The following is an 18,889-nucleotide window of genomic DNA, read 5'->3' on the forward strand; positions in this document are numbered from 1 at the left end:
TTCTTGACAAACTATCAACTTGCACGGCAACTTGACTAGAATGTTGAGAGAATTCCCTTGATTTTCCAGATAGTATTGTTGGGAGGGGTTTCCTTTACCTGTGAGAAGGGGATTTAATTTAACCTCTTGGTTAAATGCCTACTGCAGAGGATTCCACTTACAAACAGTCTGGTGCTCTCTCAGTAGTACTGAAGTGCCCTTCTAGATTTCCATGTTCTCTGGAGTGACACTTGAGTCTCCAACCTTCTCAGGATGGCACGGTAAAGAGAGCTTTACCAATAGAGCTACTGTGAGAAGGGTTACTGAGCAAATTTATCAGCTACATGACATTGGAGAGGTGATTGCATCCCCATACAATTATCTTTAAGCTTTGCAGGGTGTTTTTAAGCCTAGCTTTGCAAGGTGGCAGGTTTTACCTCTAAAAATTGACTCTGAATATATTGAATTAAACTCCTGGTAATTACATGTAATACAATGTTTCTCCCTGTATCCTCCACCCTGCCTCCCTGTCCTACTTTATTTCTGTTCTGATCCTCTACAGCACGATGACCGTGAGGGAGACGGGGATAACTACTGGGCAAACAAAAGGGGTCGCGGCGCCTTCCAGCGAGGGAGAGGCCGTTTCCTGTACAAAAAGTCCAACACCAGCCCCAAGTGGACACACGACAAATATCAAGGCAGTGGACAGGAAGGTGTGGAGGAGGAAGAGGAAGAGGAGGATGGGCAAGTTGCTGGCATCGCCGCCCAGGAGGAGAAAAGTCTGGGTGCGATAGAGCAGTAGTGGCAAAAGGACTGGGCCCTCCCTATGACAACAGTGCATTGAATTGAGTATAGAATTTGATCACTAGGATCAGTTACAAGAGATTTTCTTTATCCAGATCTCGATAGGGTTTACAGTGTCGTAGGTTATTTGTTTTGGTGGGGGTAAGGGTATAGGACCCTTTTGAGAATGAAAGGACCAAAAACATCTGTCTTTAATGCAACTTACTATATAAAGTGCAGTGCAGGCGTCGTACCTGTGTTGTAATACCACACTAGCAGACATCCACATGCCACCGGTTTCCCTGGGGCTGTGATTTCCCCACCCCCCATGTATTTAGAGATATAGAAGAGTGTATGACGGTGCGACTTGTAATATCAGATGTACACAAGCCTTCCTGAGCTACTGGGTTCAGTTTGTGATAGGTATCTGCTGCAAAATGTGAAACTGACAAGGGGAGGAAGAAGTACTGCTAAATAGATTCCCCCACAAGTCGCACTCTGCAATGTAGAATAAATTTCTCCCAAATTGTTATTTTTCTGAGCCCCAGATATTGCCGCATGCTTATTTTATCATTATGGGTTTTTAAACACTTTCACTTTTGATGCAGCTTTATAGTGGATCTTCCCTCATTTCCTTGTTTTTTTTTGTGACCTGCACATCTCCATATTTGGTTACGACGCTTGGCTTGTGCTTTATTACCAATGTGATTGACAGCAAGAGTGGTTTCTATATTTTTGTTTTAGTTTTTTTTAATAAAAAAAAGCGACTGGCAATTTATTTTGGGCCTAACTCGCTGTTTATTTGTAGTGTTGAGGAAAAAACGTGTGAACCACCCTGAATTTGTTTTGATTGTTCGTGTAGGGAATTGTCCGAGTTAACAACATAAATGCCCTGGAAGATCACTTTAAACCTCCGTACCTCAACCCTAATCTGTTAATTATCTTACAAAGTGCTATAGGTGAAATTAAAACAATTCATTTTATTACACTTTTGATAATTCAATAAGTTTATTCATTCAGCTGGTTCCAGGCCAGTGCTCTTCTGACTGTGGCCTATCTTTGTTGTTTTATCACTGGCTAGGGATTCAGCTAGTGTTTCTTGTTCTCAAACACATGCTGGAAAAGCTGAGTATTTCAGTACTGCTTGGGAACATGGTTGGCCTTGAGCAAGGTACTGGAGAGAGGGAAAAAAAAGTTGTAGGGTGGAAAAAAATATAATTTGAAAATTGAGAAAAGGTTTAAATGTGGCTCTGTTTGTATCAGCTTTTAATATTTGGCATGGTCTTTCTCACCCCTCCCTCTACCCACCGTTAGCAAAGTTAATTGGAAAGGGTCGAGAGAGGCGAGACAAAAAATAGGAATTAAGATTTAAATTACTGGGGAGATTCAACTGTTCATAAAACCTTCACAAAATAAAAGGTCTGTGAAATATTAATATATCTACATGAAACAAAAGCTAATCTTTACAAACGTTAGTTTAGTTTGCTGATTTATGGCACAAATTAGAGATGAAGTCAATTGGAATGTGCAGTCTTTTCAATAAAAAAGAAGTGTTTGTGAGAATATTCTTGTGCAGATCTATAGCTTAAGTTGTGCAGTTCATTTACCCATCTACTGCAAGCAAATTGTCTCTACTCTGATACTCCTCCCTCATACAATTGCATCAAAATTCATCCCTGCAGGGTACAAAACCACAAATGGATGCTATAGCTTTAAAGTTGTGTTGCCTGTTGCTATCCTTCATTCTCCTGTCCCAATTTCCTGCCCTCCCTCCTCCAATTTAAAACTTATCAACCTGGAACACGGGAGCAATACAAATATTCATAAGTATAAATTCCTTTAAATTTTTGTTATTGGGAAATTCTTTAGTCTGAGTTCACTTGTTGCTTTGATCTTGGAATTAATGTAATTGAACAGATGTTGGATAAGCATTTAGATACATTTTATATTGACAATCAGCTGTCTCACCTCCACTCTGTGCCTAGCCTCCCCAGTTCTTCTCTGATGCATTGTGCTTAAGCCCTTCATTTTGTATCTTTTTATGTATGTATCAAAAATTATTTAAAAAAGTGATATGCTCTCGGCTGCAGGAACTATATTGAATTTTTTTAATACATAATAGAAGTAAATAGTTTTGTGGGGAGGGGAACATGAAATGGGAGGAGTATGATGGTTGCACTATTTTTGTAAACTTTTGCTGAACTGCCTTATCACTAAAAGAATTGTTAAAAGTCAGTCCTGTCCAGAATTGAACAAGATTTGTATCTCTCCAACTACTTGTGTTCTGTTTTGTTACTGTGGTTATGTTCCTTGTCTAAAACGGCCTACTGTCATCATCTTGGTCCCCCAATCCTCCTTCAGACCGTGATTTTTGCTGAGGTTTAAAGCATTGTTAAATTTTAATTAAACTTCTGTGCCAGCGTCACCAGTCGTATGTGTGAGTTATTGACTGCCTCGACTCAACAGTTTTCACACTCATGAGTAATTATAACCGATACTGATACTCGGATGGATGGAACAAATGAATTTTAAACAAGATTGACTACTTTGTAAAGATGGGCCAGAATGCAAGTTATGTGGAGGATACAGGGGGGCTGGAGAATGGTCATTGACAGCTTACAAATGAGAAAATCTGCAGATACTGGAAATCAGAGCAACACCCACAAAGTGCTGCAGGAACTCAGCAGGCCAGGCGACATTTATGGAGAAGTACAGTCGACGTTTTGGGGTGAAAACATCGACTGTACTCTTCCATAAAAAGGAGTGTGCATGAAAGAATGGTGTATTGGCTTTGTGGGATGTTGACAATGAACTCAAACATCCATTGTGGTTCAGTAAAAAGGTCTGCACTACAGGGCATTAACAAAGCAGTGAAACCAGAGCAAACTTTAGCTAATGCATTTATACTTGCAAGAAAAAGTTTGTGAACCCTTTGCCATTACCTGGTTTTCTGCATTAATTACTCTTAACATGTGATCTGATCTTTATCTAAGTCACAATAATAGAGTGAAACAACTGTCGTGTCTTTATTGAACACATTGTTTAATCAATCACCGTCCAGGCTGGAAATGTATGTGAACCCTTGGTATTTAATAACTGGTAGAACCACCTTTAATAACCTCCACCAAATGTTTCCTGGAGCTGCTGATCAGGCTTGCACGATGGCGAGAAGGAACATTAGACCATTTCTCCATACAAAACTATTTCACTTCATTAATATTTCGGGGATACCTTGCATGAACAGCACCCTTCAGGTCATACCACAGCATCTAAATTGAGTTAACGTCTGGATTCTGACTTACTCATTGCAAAACACCAAAGGTCTTTTTAAACCATTCTGTTGTTGATTTACTCTTGTCTTTCAGATCATTAACTTGTTGCATCATCCACTTTCTATTGAGCTTCACCTGACATTGAAGAGTCAAGAAAGAGTCTTGATTCAATTTTGAATTCATGCTCCCTCAATAATTGCAAGCTGTCCAGGCCCTGAAGCAACAACGCAGCCTCAAACCATGATGCTCTTTCCACCATGCTTCACAGTTGGGATGAGGTGTTGGTGTGCAGTACCCTTTCCCTCCAAACAGTGCTATAAATCTACAAAATGTTTGAAAAAGAGAATAGCCAGGAGGAAGAGCTGCAGGGAGAAGAGTGCAAGTCCTGATGAAATAGAATCTCCGAGAGCAGTAATGAAAATCAATAGGCTCAAAGCTGTGATTTGTCTAACTTAGCTCTTTCTTAGCTTTTCATCTAGTGCCTGGCCAACTCTTTGGCTTCTTCCACGGTCATGGTCACACAATGAAACTTAATTGGTGTGAAATTTCAATTTACTCTTTCGAAATGTGAAACACCCAGCATTGCAACTTTAGATTATATCCTTCTAAACATAGTCTTATGCCTGGAGAGAGCTCTAATAAACGGCGTTACACGTGGCTTGCGGAACTGGAATGTTGCTCAGTGCTGACAGTGAGCTGAACAGGTAAATTGAACATCACACACAAATTTTATTTGAATATGCATGTCTTAATTAAGTGTGGGCACAGCAGTCTGTCAAACTTGTCCATAGCAGCTGCTTTAACATTTTAGAGCTTCTTACTGTGCAGATTTAATTCCCTCAATCTTTACTAAAGCTTTACTTTTTGAGGTAGTACTAGTCTCATGTAGGTAAATGTGGTATCTATTTGTTCTATATGGCCATGGATAAATGGACAGCTGAGTTTATTGCTTGTTTTCATCTTACCTTGGCATCAGTAGCAGTTAGTGCAACCCTTTACCAGCTGTAAATGTAGGGTTTTGATTCCTGCTGCTGTCAGGAGTTTTTATATTTCCATATGGTTAGCGAAGTTGTGTTAGTCCTCTCTATGCTTCGTAGCACAAACTTGCTTTTTTTTGTCATTTTGTCTGTCTTTTTTAAAACGAGGCCAAATTGCTAGCTTGACACTCCATGCAGCAAAGATGGAAAGCAGGCAAGGAGCCAGCTGGATCTGAACCCAAAACCACTCGCCACTACACTAGCGGCCAGCTGAGGGTTAGTGAGTTGTAGGCATATTATGTTGGCACTGGAAGCGTGGCAATGCTTGCGGACTAACCAGCACAATCCCTGCTGATTTGATTAGACTCCCAACAATGCATGTCACTGTATGTTAGTATTAATTCATAGTCATGTGAACAATTAATTTCAGCATTGTATCAAATGAAACCTGGAATAATATAGTATTGTCTTGTACAGATACTTAGAGGTGTATGGATGAAACTCTTAGTGTTACCTATCATTTGTACTTCCATTTTTAAAGATTTTTTTGTTGTATTGTGGGATTTGACATCTAGATGCCATTACACAGGGCTTCTGTGCAGATATGGCCTGACCCAGGACATGGTCAGAGTATATGGACACAAATCCTTTTGTACGCTGTTTTAAATCCCATTGTGAGCTAGTAGTAAAAGATATGTGCGCACGTACACTCGCACACCTTAGAGGGCACATTGACTGGGAGTAAATCATTTTTTAAAAAATACATTTGCCGAATGTAACAGTCTTAAGCAATGGAGCATTTATGAACCTTCAAACTAATCTTAAGGTGACAGCAGTGAACATCTTTATCATTACAGTCCCTTAATAAAAGGTATCTGTACATCACTGTCAAGTAGGATGCCAGTAACAAAGTACTGGAACAATGATGTATTTCCAAGTCAGGATAGCATGAAACTTGGGAGAGGAACAGAAAGGAGCTGGCACTTCCACCAAACCTTTGCTTGTGTGTAGAGGCTGTGTACCTCAAAAGTGCTGTCAACAAAATCTTGGTGAGCTATTGTAGAAGGTAGAGTGCAGAAATGATGAAGATAATGAATGAATACAGTGTCTGAGGGGATGCCAGAAAATCGGGTCACTTTGCCCAGTTCAGTGTGAAGCATTAGGAAGGTGCTTGGAGTTGCATCGTACAGAGAAGTGTGAGCGTTCCATCATGGGCCTGACTTGCTCGATAGCTCTGGGGGCAGCTGACAATGCAATGTGATTTGAACTCAATCCATGGAAACTGGATTTGTCCAGTAACATAATCACTGCACTCTTTGTGGGCAGGGCATAACAGATTTAAAGAAAATAGTGAGGGAATAGTCTTCACGGAACTGTCTATAGGAATTAAATCTGTTGAAAAATGCAATAGCAGTTCAGTAGGGAAGATTTCACAAAGTTAAAAATCATTCAGACTAAAAGTAAAAGGAAGGCAAAGAAACACAGAATTTGAGAATTCAGTTAAAAAAGGAACCATCTTGTGGATATTACTGGGAACCCAAAGCTGGCTGACCCCCTCCAAATGCAATCCAAGAATGAATAAGAAGCAGCCCAAGGATGAAACAGAACAAATAAGCTAAAAAATAAAGAAACAAACCAGTTTTTTAAAAAAAGCAAACCACAACATTCTTGTTTAAATTTCTAAATGAGCAGAATTTAAAACGACATTATCAAGTTCTGGTTAGAGCACAGTTAGGAATACCGTGAAGAGTTCTGTTTGCTTTATCTTAAAAAAGTTACAAGCAACCAGGGAGAGATGAAAAAGATTTACAAGTCTCCAAAGCAAGAGATCGTGCCCATCAGAATGGACTTAAATGCAAAGCCTTTCTGGTTTAAAAGAAAAGCTGATGAGATATGGCGATTTAATTATGAAACATACTACTGCAGAAATGATTGAGGGTATCGTTCATTAGTCTTGCCTTATATGAATGAGGGAGGAGAGTGCAATATTTATGGAAGTAATGAATAAATCTGCAAGGAGCAGCTTGCTTTTGGAAGGAGTCACCATGCCTCAGAGTTAAATTATTCAGCAATGAGTGAGTTACCTCTTGATTCGCCAGAGCCTTTCCACCACCTGGCCAAGCAGTGAGACGGGACTTCATGAATTGGCACAAGTGACAATGTTTCCTGCTTGCCTGCATGATCCAGCTCCAGCACAGACAACAAAATCCTGGGTCAAGGGGGATCATTTTAAGGTGATTGGAGGAAAGTATAGGGGTGGATGTCAGAGGAAAGTTTTTTACACAGAGAGTGGTAGTAGTGTAGAATGCCCTGTCAGGGCTGCTGGTAGGGGCAGATACATTACAGACGTTGAAGATGCCTTTGGATAGGCACGTGGTTGCAAGAAAAATTGGAATGCTGTGTAAGAAGGGTTAGGTTGCTCTTTTATAAAGTCATCAAAACCTTGTGGGCTGGAATTCCTGTGCTGAATTGCAGTGACATGTTCTGTCTGCGAAGGGGATGTCTGATGTTGGAACCAGACAAGAGATAAAGAACAAAATGATCCTGGGCGAATGAGACCAGGTGGGAGGAGGAGACAGGGACTAGAAAGTGATATGGAACCAGATGAGGGAGAGGTTTAAAGTTTGAAGTGCATTGATTATTGCAGTATGTATACATTGTGTAGTGTGTGGCCAAGTGGATAATGGTTGTTCCTCACACTCGGACTCGGGCCCTGTCACATTGATATGCTTTGGGCCTGGGCCCGACCTTCACAAATTAGCCTGGCATCTAGATCAATCAAACCTCCATGGCTAAACAGCAAGAGCTTGGCATTGACTGAGGAATGGGGTAACACTTTAGCCAAAAGCCTACTGTCTAAAACTGAGCTCACCCATGAGCTCTTCGTTTCCTTTCCTCAAGCAATTGTGGAAGCAGTCTTACAAGGTAGACTTCAATAGATTTTTGATTGCACCTGGGTGAAAGATTACTGGGAGTAGGACAGAATATAGAAATGAGGTCACAATTTATGGCAGAACAGACTGGAAGAGCCAAGTGGTCTGCTCTCAGTTTGTGAGTTGTATTGCAACAGCATTCTAGGGCTTGCTGTTGATCAGAAACTCGGGTGCAGCAGCTACATAAGCACCAAGGCTAGAAGAGCAGGTCGGAATCTGGGTCTCTTGTGGTAAGTGACAGATCGGACACCCTCTCCAGCAACTACAGGTGGAACGGAGTCAGAGCAATACAGAGTGAACACAGGCCCTTCAGCCTGAATCCAAGGTACCATGGTTCCCACCTAGGGACTCTCCACTTGCTTCAACAAGTGCAACTCCAACAACCCTCGAGAAATGGTTCCACCAAGGAAATGGTACTTGATAAATTAATGGGACTGAAGGTGGATAAATCCCCTGGACCGGATGGCTTGCATCCTAGGGTCTTGAGGGAAGTGGCGGTCGGGATTGTGGATGCATTAGTGATAATTTTTCAAAACTGGCTGGACTCAGCAATGGTCCCGGCAGATTGGAAAAATGCTAATATATCTCCTTTATTTAAAAAGGGCAATAGACAGAAGGCTGGGAATTATAGGCCAGTATAACATCTGTGGTTGGCAAAATGTTGGAATTGATAATTAAGGAAACAGTAACAGGGTATTTGGATAAACATAGCTTAATAGGACAAAGTCCGCATGGCTTTACAAAAGGGAAGTCATGTTTGACAAATTTGTTGGAGTTCTTTGAGGACATAACATATAGGGTAGATAAAGGGGAACCAGTGGATGTGGTGTATTTGGACTTCCAAAAGGCATTTGACAAGGTGCCACACCAAAGATTATTACTTAAAGTAAAAAATCATGGGATTGGGGATAATATTCTGGCATGGTTGGAGGATTGGCTTTCTACGGAAAACAGTGAGTTGGGATAAATGGTTTATTCTTAGACTGGCAGTTGGTGACTAGCGGTGTTCCGCAGGGGTGGGTGTTGGGACCCCAACTCTTTACAATCTATATTAATGATTTGGAGAAAGGGACTAAGTGCAACATATTGAAGTTTGCTGATGACACAAAGATGGGAGGGAGTGTAATGAGTGCAGAGGACATTGAAACCCTGCAGGGGGACATAGATAGGCTGAGTGATTGGGCAGACATTTGGCAGATGAAATATAATACTGACAAGTGTGAGGTCTTGCACTTTGGCAGGAAAAATAATAGAGCAAGTTATTATCTAAATGGAGAGAAACTGTAAAGTGCTTCTGTGCAAAGGGATCTGGGGGTCCTGGTGCAGGAAACACAAAAAGTTAGTATGCAAGTGCAGCAGGTGGAATGCTGGCTTTTATTGCTAGGGGGATGGAGTATAAGAACAGGGAGGTCTTACTGCAGTTGTACCCGGTATTGGTGAGACCACACCTGGAGTACTGCTTGCAGTTCTGGTGTCCATATTTAAGAAAGGACATACTGGCTCTCGAGGCAGTGCAGAGAAGGTTCACTAGGTTAATTCCGGAGATGGGTGGGTTGATGTATGATGAGAGGTTGAGTAGATTGGGACTCTACTCATTGGAGTTCCAAAGAATGAGAGGCGATCTTATTGAAACATATAAGATTGTGAAGGGGCTTGATCAGGTGGATGCGGGGAGAATGTTCCCAATGATGGGTGAAACTAGGACTAGGGGGCATAATCTTAAAATAAGGGGATGCTGTTCCAGGACTGAGATGAGGAGAAATTTCTTCACTCAGAGGGTAGTGGGGCTGTGGAATTTACTGCCCCAGAGAGCTGTGGAAGCTACTACACTCAATAAATTCAAAATGGAGATAGACATTTTCCTGGATAAAAATGGCATTAAGGGATATGGTGAGCGAGCAGGTAAGTGGACATGAGGTTAGGTTTAGATCAGACATGTGATCTCCTGGACCAGTTTTCGATAGCCTGGATGGGTCGGAGAGGAATTTTCCAGATTTTTTCTCCTCAATTGGCAAATCGGGTTTTTTTCCCCGGGTGATAACATGGGTTTGGGCGGGATGAATAATAAAATAAAATGGGTGGCATGGTGCCCTGTTGGTTGGCACTGTTGCCTTGTGGGATTCGGTGAAACTAGAATTAAGATTGGATCAGCCATGATCTTGTTGAATGGCGGAGCAGGCTTGATGGGCCGATTGGCCTACTCCTGCTCCTATCTCTCTTATGTAAGCTCGGCACCACATTGGACAGAGCACTTGTTTGATTGGCACCACATCAACTCCACTCCTCACTCCAAATATTGAGTACCTCCATCGCCAGTGCTTTGTGGCCACCGCTACTAATCCAGTTCTGACAGCACCGTCCAAGCCTGTCAGCAAGCCTGTCTCCTCCGAGTTGCGTGCTGTCTTGACTTGGTAATATCTCGCCATTCTTTTGTCCGCTTTCTCAACTGGGAGCACCTTCATGAGACGACCTGTCATGGTCCTATGAGGTGACTTGCCACTGCCTGCTCGAGGATCTTTCATTATTTAGTTCATTCTTTCAGTTCTAAAGTAACCAGCTTCTCCGACATGTCTTCACCTGAGTCATTGTCTCCATCCAAACCTTCATTCCCAGTTTCATCATCTTGTGTGTTGTGCCTGGGCCCTCAGTCTATTTCCATTTCCTTTCACGCCTGAGTCAATCACCTCGATTTCTGAGTCTGTCTCTCCCTCCGACCTTCCCACATTCCTTGTCTTCGGATATATCCCTGAGTTCCAGAAACAATCGTCTCCTCCATTTCTGAAGGCCAGCCAGGAGCCCATAAGATTTCCGATGTATTGTCTGCCAGCTGTAAAGCCGGAGGTCCCGCTGATCCATCCTGGAGACCGTGCTCCAGTGGTGAGGGCCTGATCACCCGCCAGCTCTCACTGCTGCAGGAATTAAGCATCTGAGCCTTTACTGAGAAGGTATCCAATGTTTAAATACAGTAACAGCAAAAATTGACCACAGTGTTGAAAGAAATCGAAGAAAATTAAAACAAATGGGACCAGAAATAGTGAATACCTTTTGCACCTATCACCTCCCAGCTTCTCACTTCATTCCCCTTCCCCCCACCTAGTTTCACCCGCCACCAGCCAGCGTCCCTTCCCTTCACCCTCTTATACTAGCTTCTGCCCCCTTTTTAGTCCTGCTGAAGGGTCTCGGCTGTTTATTCCTCTCAACATTTTGCATGTGTCACTCTATGCAATAGTAAGACCATTTTGTCACTGGCCATTTTGCCCAGCCCTTTAGTGACAATAACAAATTCCCAGTTCACTTTCAAATGCAGCATTGTTGGAGGTGCTGTTACTTGGTTTGATGTTCTGCTGGGAGTAATACCCCAACAGGAGTGTCTATGAAGCAAGACCAGCATCTTCCCAGTGGAGGAACTCAGCAGGTCAAGCATCGTCTATGGACAGTCTATGAGGCCAGGGCCCTTCATCAGGACTGGAAAGGAAGGGGGCAAAACCCAAAAGAAGGTAGTAGGGTGAGGGGAAGGAGTAGAAGCTGGTAGATGATAGGTGATGGGGAGGGAGGGTAGGTGAGGGAAAGGGGGAAGATGATAGGTGCAAGAGGTAAAGTGTCGAAGAAGTGTGGAGGCAGATGAGGCTCTTGGTTGGGGCTGTGCAACAGATCTGGTTCAGATTTATTTTTTGTGTTTATGCATCATTTATGTTAACAGCCAACACACCCGAGGATATGCTGGAGGCAGCCTGTAAGAGATGCCACACATTCCAACGGCAACAGAGCCTGCCCACTATGCTCAGCAGAGCAACACAGAACACTGCAAAACAGACTTTGGCAAACGATAAAGCAACAACAGTAAACATGCCCCGTTCCCCCTTCCCACCACCTTCCACCCACACACATACATGGTCCCCCAACCCCAGGCCAGGCCGTCTTCTGTCTCCAGCCTCCAGCTGACCCTCGGATTCACAGGTACTGGGCCATTGATTTCTTCGACTTCTCCGGCAGGCTGACAGAGATTCACAGACTAGGGGCTCCAGCCACTACTGACTGTGCAAGGGGGAGACAGCCTATCCAATGTTGAGGGGGAGGCATGGGCTGGAGCTGGCAGGTGCCAGGCATATCCAGGTGAGGCGAGTTTGATGACAGATGGAGCCTTCTTAATTTAGGTTTCCAGTATCTGCAGTTGTTTTTGTTTAAATTTAAATTTACTGTAATGTTCTGACAGATTACATCTTACAGTCATTCACATGCTCAGGTAGGGGAGGGAGAGTGGAGATAATGCTGGAGGTGAGGAAGTGATAGTGGAACCAACAAAGGTTGCAGATGATGGAATCTGATAAGAAAAGAAAGAACCAGAAGGGGTGGGGGTGGGGAGCTTTCTGTTGATGAATTAGTTGCCTTGCTCATTATAACCTTGACCACTGCCTACTCAGATAACTCTTTGGGATGTCCTGTGGCTGCAGATGTTGCTATTTAAATGCAGGTCCCTTTCCTTCACCATCACCATCTCCCCCTCAGCCCTCTGGATACCTCAGGACCACGTTCATAAGTGGCTACACGCATTTCTTTAGCGGAAGATTATTGCTCCAAACCTGCCTCACCTGTTTGTGTGGTTGCCCGTACTTCCAGTATGCTAAGTGTGTTAACTCTTCCTTAAACAGCAGTTCTCACAGGAGGCTCTCTTGTAATGATGCGTGCATCTCATTCTTACCACTAATTCTCGAGGGTGGCCTTTTCTCTGAGTGGAACTGTGCAAGTGGATCACGGAGCAAAGAGTATGGGTAAGTACAACTGGCTCAGCAACCAGGAATCAAGTAAGGAGCACGTAGAGGGCAGTACGATCGGCTTGAGAAGGGGTGAGAGACAAACCACAATGAACTAACTGTCCTGGGAGCTGGTGTGTGTCTCCTGGTGAACAACTGTATGACTTGAAGGAGACTCAGGCACACAACGATACCAAGGAAGGTTTAGATAGATTGCCCTGGCAAGGAGTTTAGGCTAACACAAAATGCTGGAGGGACTCAGCAGGAAAGGAATAAAGAGTCGACGTTTTGGGTCAAGACCCTTCATCAGGACCTAATTTAAATGCATTTAAGCTCTTAGTTGTGGGGGTGGCAGGCAGGAGACCGCAATTAAGGAGGATATTGCTTTCATGGACTTAAATGCCTTTGACCATACGGCGAGCTCATTTAGACACATATTTCGATTTGGAACGTGTTGGAATGGCAATGGTCACTAGACTGGTGCTTACATCAAGGTTCTCAGTTAACAGGCTTGAAAGCTCAGGCACTTTTTCCCATGGAGCTTTACCTCTGGTCTTTAAAGGAGTGAGGGAGTCAAACTTGCTCGGAACTGGGTAAATTGGAAACATGAAGTGAAGTATGTTAGATCCAAAGTAATCTGTGCTAAATGATACCTCTTCTTGCACAGTGTTGTCAACTTTAGAGACGAGCTGTGAATTCCTGCAACTACATCTCCTGTTAGGGCCAGAGTGACTGAGTAGTTAGTCAAATGTTAACTGGTCAAGTAATGCCGGCACGGAGACAGAAACGCTAGATCTGTTGTTGTTGAGTGGCTCACTGAGCCGGCTCATTAGGTTGCAGGCGTTCTGTTACCCGTCTTCTATGTGTCCTATGATTAGTCTGTTTGTTGCTGTGGGTCACAGGACGCGTAAAAGACAAACAATTTGCAGCACCAACATTTCATTCGAAGTTGCACTGACGATGTGGGTAACGAAACGTCTGCAAGCTAACAAGCCAGCTCAGAAAGCCACTCAACAACATCCTCAACCCGAGCTACAAATCTTTTCCAACTAGATCTGTCCATCAGCCTCATTGATTTTTTGGGAGGGTAATGTGTTTAATTTTTGAACAGGGAAATAGGAGATGGACACAGAGAGAAGAAATAATAATTAAGCCTTTAAGTCACAGAGCAATAGAGCATAGAAAGCCCATTATACCGACGAGTCCTATTTGCCCACATTTTGATCTACAGCCTTTTAAATGTTCATGTCCAAATGTCTATTAGATATTGTTACTACCTGCTTCAGCCACTTCACTCTGCCAGCTCGTTCTGTATCCTCACCACATTCTGTGGTGAGCTTTCCCCCGGAGCCCTGCTAAATTGCTTGCTCCTTACCTTAAACCTATGTCCTCTAGTTCTTAGAGCAGAGATTTTTCCACCATCTACTCTCAAAGGCACATGTCTGATTTTATAAGAGATAATAGTCACTCTTATTAGGTCAAGAATTTTAGAGTTACAGAAGGTTAGGGTGCAAACACAAAAACGAGTTGCAGTCCAATTCTACTCCGGTTGTACGGAGCCCCCCTCATGTACTGTACCCCCATCTGGGTGGTGGAGAAAGGGTATGATGACTCTGTCATGTTGGAAACCAAATTTATCTCAATGACAGCCAGATTAAAAGGTTAAGTCCCGTGGGTAGGTTGCTTAGATTGGATAAATTTATTGCATGGAGAGGGTTAACGCGTTATCTAATTCAGATGTTGAAGATGACTAAAGGATATCATTGGTTAAATTGAGAGTTTTAACTAATGGAATAGTCTCATACCTAAAATCTTAAATTTAGACAGTAATGTTACAATCACCAACACTATTATGGTTTAATTTTATGAACTGAATTTAATAGATGCAGTGCTGGGATTTGATAGCATATCTGATAATTATTAGCCTAGATCTCAATTACTTGTTTAACATCAGCCCTGCATCGTTGTACCTGTGAGACAAAGGAATTGAAGGCCTAACACAATCAAACGCAATTCAGGCACTAATTCTCTGAATTGGTTTGCATAGGAGTCTGGAGTACACTGTGGGGGTGAAAACCAACCAAACAGGATGCTGAGATTAGCAGATGTCATGAAAAAGAATAGGTAGCTACTGGGATTGGGGAGGTATGGCAGTGACGGGGGTGACAGTGATCACTGATGTCTCCTGCAACTTGCTCAGTCGTTTTTGTGGAAATCCTGGAAATTATACGAGTTAATTATCGAGGGTTTTGTCTGACTGTGCAAGTCAGTAAGAGTTTCTGTATTGGGAATGAGCAATTGAGCAAAAGTTGCAACCAAAATGATGTCAGTTTGAGGAGTCCACTGAGGGACCTACTCCTCCAACCTCAACATTCCACTGAGGGATCCACCCCTCCAATCCCAACATTCCACCCCTCCGATCCCAACATTCCACGGAGGGATCAACCTTTCTGATGTCCCTTGATTTTAATGAGGATTGTCATCCTGAGCTTTTGATTATAATTGCAGTTTAATAGCTTTATCAGCATGTCAGTGTTTTCATATGTGTTATTTAGCTATTGTTAATTAAATTTAACTTTGAAACGATGCATAGCACCACCAACAATGTTTGACATATCAAAGATCTTTAAATAGAAAAGCAGACTAGAGGCTCGGAAGGTAGACACGCAAGGTTTCAGATGCTGGAATCAGGAAGTAACACAAAGCACTGCCACTCAGGCAGCACAGAAATGCACAGTCAACCTTTCTGGATGAAACTCTTCATCTAAATAAAAATGAGGGTTCTAATTTAAAACCATGGACCTCAAAAGATTCATGTATTGAAGAGTCTCGATTCAAACTGACTCTGTCCATCTACCTCCTGACCCATTGAGCTCCTCCTATGTTTTGTCTGTTGCTCCAGGGGTAAAGGTCTGGTGGTGAGAAACTCACCTCCAAACTCCTCAAAGCCTGTCCGCCATCTACAGGTTTCAATTCGGAAGGGTGACGGAATATTCCCCATTTGCCTGAATGAGTTTAGCCTCAACAGTACCACCCAGGACATTGTGGCCTGCTTGTTGGGCACCCCTTTCACCCACTCCACCACCAACATACAGTATCAGCAGATTATTCCAACTGCAGGATACTCTGCAGCAACTCCTTGGACAGCATCTTCCAAAACTACCACCTCCACCAGCTAGAAGGTAAAAGGCACAAAAGCACACCATTTCTCGGAAGTTGCCCTCCATGCCACATACCATCCTGAGTTGAAAGCATAGCTTTGTTCCTTCACCATGCTGGGCCCTAGTTCCAGAACTCTCCCCTGCCGCCCACAGAAAGCACTGTGCAAGGACTCGGTTGCAAGCACTGTGCAAGCACTGTGCTGCGGTTCAAGAAGATAGCTCATGACCATGCGGGATGGGCAATTAGGTGCTGGCTCAGCCTGTGAGGCCCACGTCCGTTGAATGAAGATATTAAAAGGATTGTGTAATTAAAGCCTCACTGTTTCAGTGAGCAGAGAGGTCCTTTCCCCCAACCCTTCCCACTGTCTTTACCTCTGGGCATGGGCTGTCAGACCAATCCAGGATGAGGGCTTTGGCAGCACCTCTCCTGAGAGCCTATTCACCACGAGGCCTCTCTCCTATCTCCTGGGTGCAGAGGGTCAGTGAGGCTGGACTCCGCAGCTGGCCCAAGCAAAGTGGACAGGTAGCAAGTTGAACTCAAAGCTGAACTTATTGTCATATGCATGGCACAGCAACAGATAGGCAGCATTCACAAGAAATTAGCATAAATTGTACATAATTTTTACAAGAACGAACATGATTAGAATAAAACTGAAGTCCAATTTACGACGGAGTGGTCAAAGTGGTCGTAGTGATGATTAGAATTGTGCAGATCCGTTCAGTGGCTGGGTGGTGGAAGAGAAGTAACTGCTCTTGAATCTGGTGGTGTGAGACCTCAGCCTTCTGTACCTCCTGCCCAGATGATGGATGTTGCCTTCTCGAGGCAGCGCCTCTCACGGACATTTCCAAAGGTGGGGAAGGCTGTGCCCGCGATGTACTGAGCTGACTCCATGATTCTTCACAGCTTCGTACGTCCCCGCTCATTTGAATTCCAGTACCAGGCCACTGAGCAACCGGTTGGTACACGTTCCACAGCGAATCTGCTGGGATTCTCTATTGTGTCCAGTGCTCCCGATGCAGTCTCCTCCACATTGGTGAGACTTGTCGTAAACCGGGAAACTGCTTCATCGAGCACTTCCACTCCATCTACCACAAGCCGGACTTCCCCATGGTACAATTCGCATTTCCGTTCTGATGTGTTGGTCAATGGCGGCCTCCTTGTGCCAAGATGTGGCCGATGACAGGGTGGAGGAATAACTAGGAATAATTAGTAAAATAGATTCAACAGTGGCTGGATGGGAGATGCCAGAGAGTAGTGGTGGATAACTGTTTGTCAGGTTGGAGGCCGGTGACTAGTGGTGGGCCTCAGGGATCTGTACTGGGTCCAATGTTGTTTGTCATATACATTATATCTGGGTGATGGGGTGGTAAATTGGATTAGTAAGTATGCAGATGATACTAAGATAGGTGGCGTTGTGGATAATGAAGTAAGTTTTCAAAGCTTGCAGAGAGATTTAGGCCAGTTAGAAGAGTGGGCTGAACAATGGCAGATGGAGTTTAATGCTGGTAAGTGTGAGGTGCTACATTTTGGTAGGAATAATCCAAATAGGACATACATGGTAAATGGTAGGGCATTGAAGAATGCAGTAGAACAGAGTGATCTAGGAATAATGGTGCATAGTTCCCTGAAGGTGGAATCTCATGTGGATAGGGTGGTGAAGAAAGCTTTTGGTATGTTGGTCTTTATAAATCAGAGCATTGAGTATAGGAGTTGGAATGTAATGTTAAAATTGTACAAGACATTGGTAAGGCCGAATTTGGAATATTGTGTACAGTTCTGGTCACCAAATTATAGGAAAGATGCCAACAAAATAGAGTGCAGAGAAGATTTGCTACAATGTTACCTGGGTTTCAGCACCTAAGTTACAGGGAAAAGTTGAACAAGTTAGGTCTTTATTCTTTGGAACGTTGAAGCTTGAGGGGGGACTTGATAGAGGTATTTAAAATTATGAGGGGGATAGATAGAGTTGACGTGGATAGGCTTTTTCCGTTGAGAGTAGGGGAGATTCAAATGAGGACATGAGTTGAGAGTTAGGGGGCAGAAATTTAAGGGTAACACAAGGGGGAATTTCTTTACTCAGAGAGTGGTAGCTGTGTGGAACGAGCTTCCAGTAGAAGTGGTAGAGGCAGGTTCGGTATTGTCATTTAAAGTAAAATTGGATAGGTATATGGACAGGAAAGGAATGGAGGGTTATGGGCTGAGTGCGGGCCAGAGGGACTAGGTGAGAGTAAGTGTTTGGCACGAACTAGAAGGGCTGAAATGGCCTTTTTCCGTGCAGTAATTGTTATATGGTTATAAAACAACTTTTATTCCGTCTGGGTAACCTGCAACACGATGGTATGAATATTGATTTCTCCTTCTGGCAAATAAAGATTCCCCCCCACCTCTTCTATGACCTTTTGCCTTTTCTTACCTGCCTATTATTTCCCCTTGGGTCCCCTCCACCTTCCCTTTTTCCTGTGGTCCATTTTCATCTATCAGATTCCTCCTTCTCCTGCCCTTGACTTTTCCCACCCACCTGACTTCACCTATCACCTTCCAGCTAGCCTCCTTTCCCTCCCCCACCACCTGTTCATTGTGGCATTTTCCCTTTTCCTTCTCAGTCCTGAAGACTGGTCTCAGCTCAAGTTGTCGACTGCGTGTTCATTTCCACAGATACTGCCTGATCTGCTGAGTTCCTCCAGAATTTCATATGTGTTGCTTCGGATTTGTTGAAGTGTTTGTTGATAATCTGAATCTCCTTAACCTTCTAAAGAAGGTGAAAATGTTGACGCACCTTTCTTGTGATCACATCTGCTTGCTGGGTTCAGCATGTGACGCTGATATATTAATGCTCAGGAGTTTAAAGCTGCTGACCCTCTCCACTGCTGCTCTCCCAATTTGACTGGTCCATGCCCATCCTCCTTTCTGCCTTGTGAAGTCAACAATCACCTCTTTACTTTTGCTAACGTTGAATGAGATGTTATATCGGTGGCATCAATCAATCATTCCAATTGGTGTTCCTTGCAAATACTCATCCTATTCCTGCCTAC

At 43.4% G+C, this 18,889-nt stretch overlaps 1 protein-coding gene across 5 annotated transcripts in view; it reads left to right on the forward strand.

The window, feature by feature from the left end:
* The window catches only part of LOC132383406 (thyroid hormone receptor-associated protein 3-like), a 120,919-nt gene extending 117,732 nt beyond the window's left edge, over nt 1-3,187 (forward strand). For all 5 annotated transcript variants that reach the window (XM_059954317.1, XM_059954313.1, XM_059954315.1 and 2 more), the window contains one exon: nt 542-3,187. In XM_059954317.1, coding sequence (XP_059810300.1) covers nt 542-781 — 240 coding nt within the window. In that variant the 3' untranslated portion in view covers nt 782-3,187. The remainder of the gene's footprint in view (nt 1-541) is intronic.
* The last annotated feature ends 15,702 nt before the right edge of the window (nt 3,188-18,889 follow it).

This window comes from Hypanus sabinus, chromosome 30 (genome assembly GCF_030144855.1).
Source record: "Hypanus sabinus isolate sHypSab1 chromosome 30, sHypSab1.hap1, whole genome shotgun sequence".
NCBI lineage: Eukaryota > Metazoa > Chordata > Chondrichthyes > Myliobatiformes > Dasyatidae > Hypanus > Hypanus sabinus.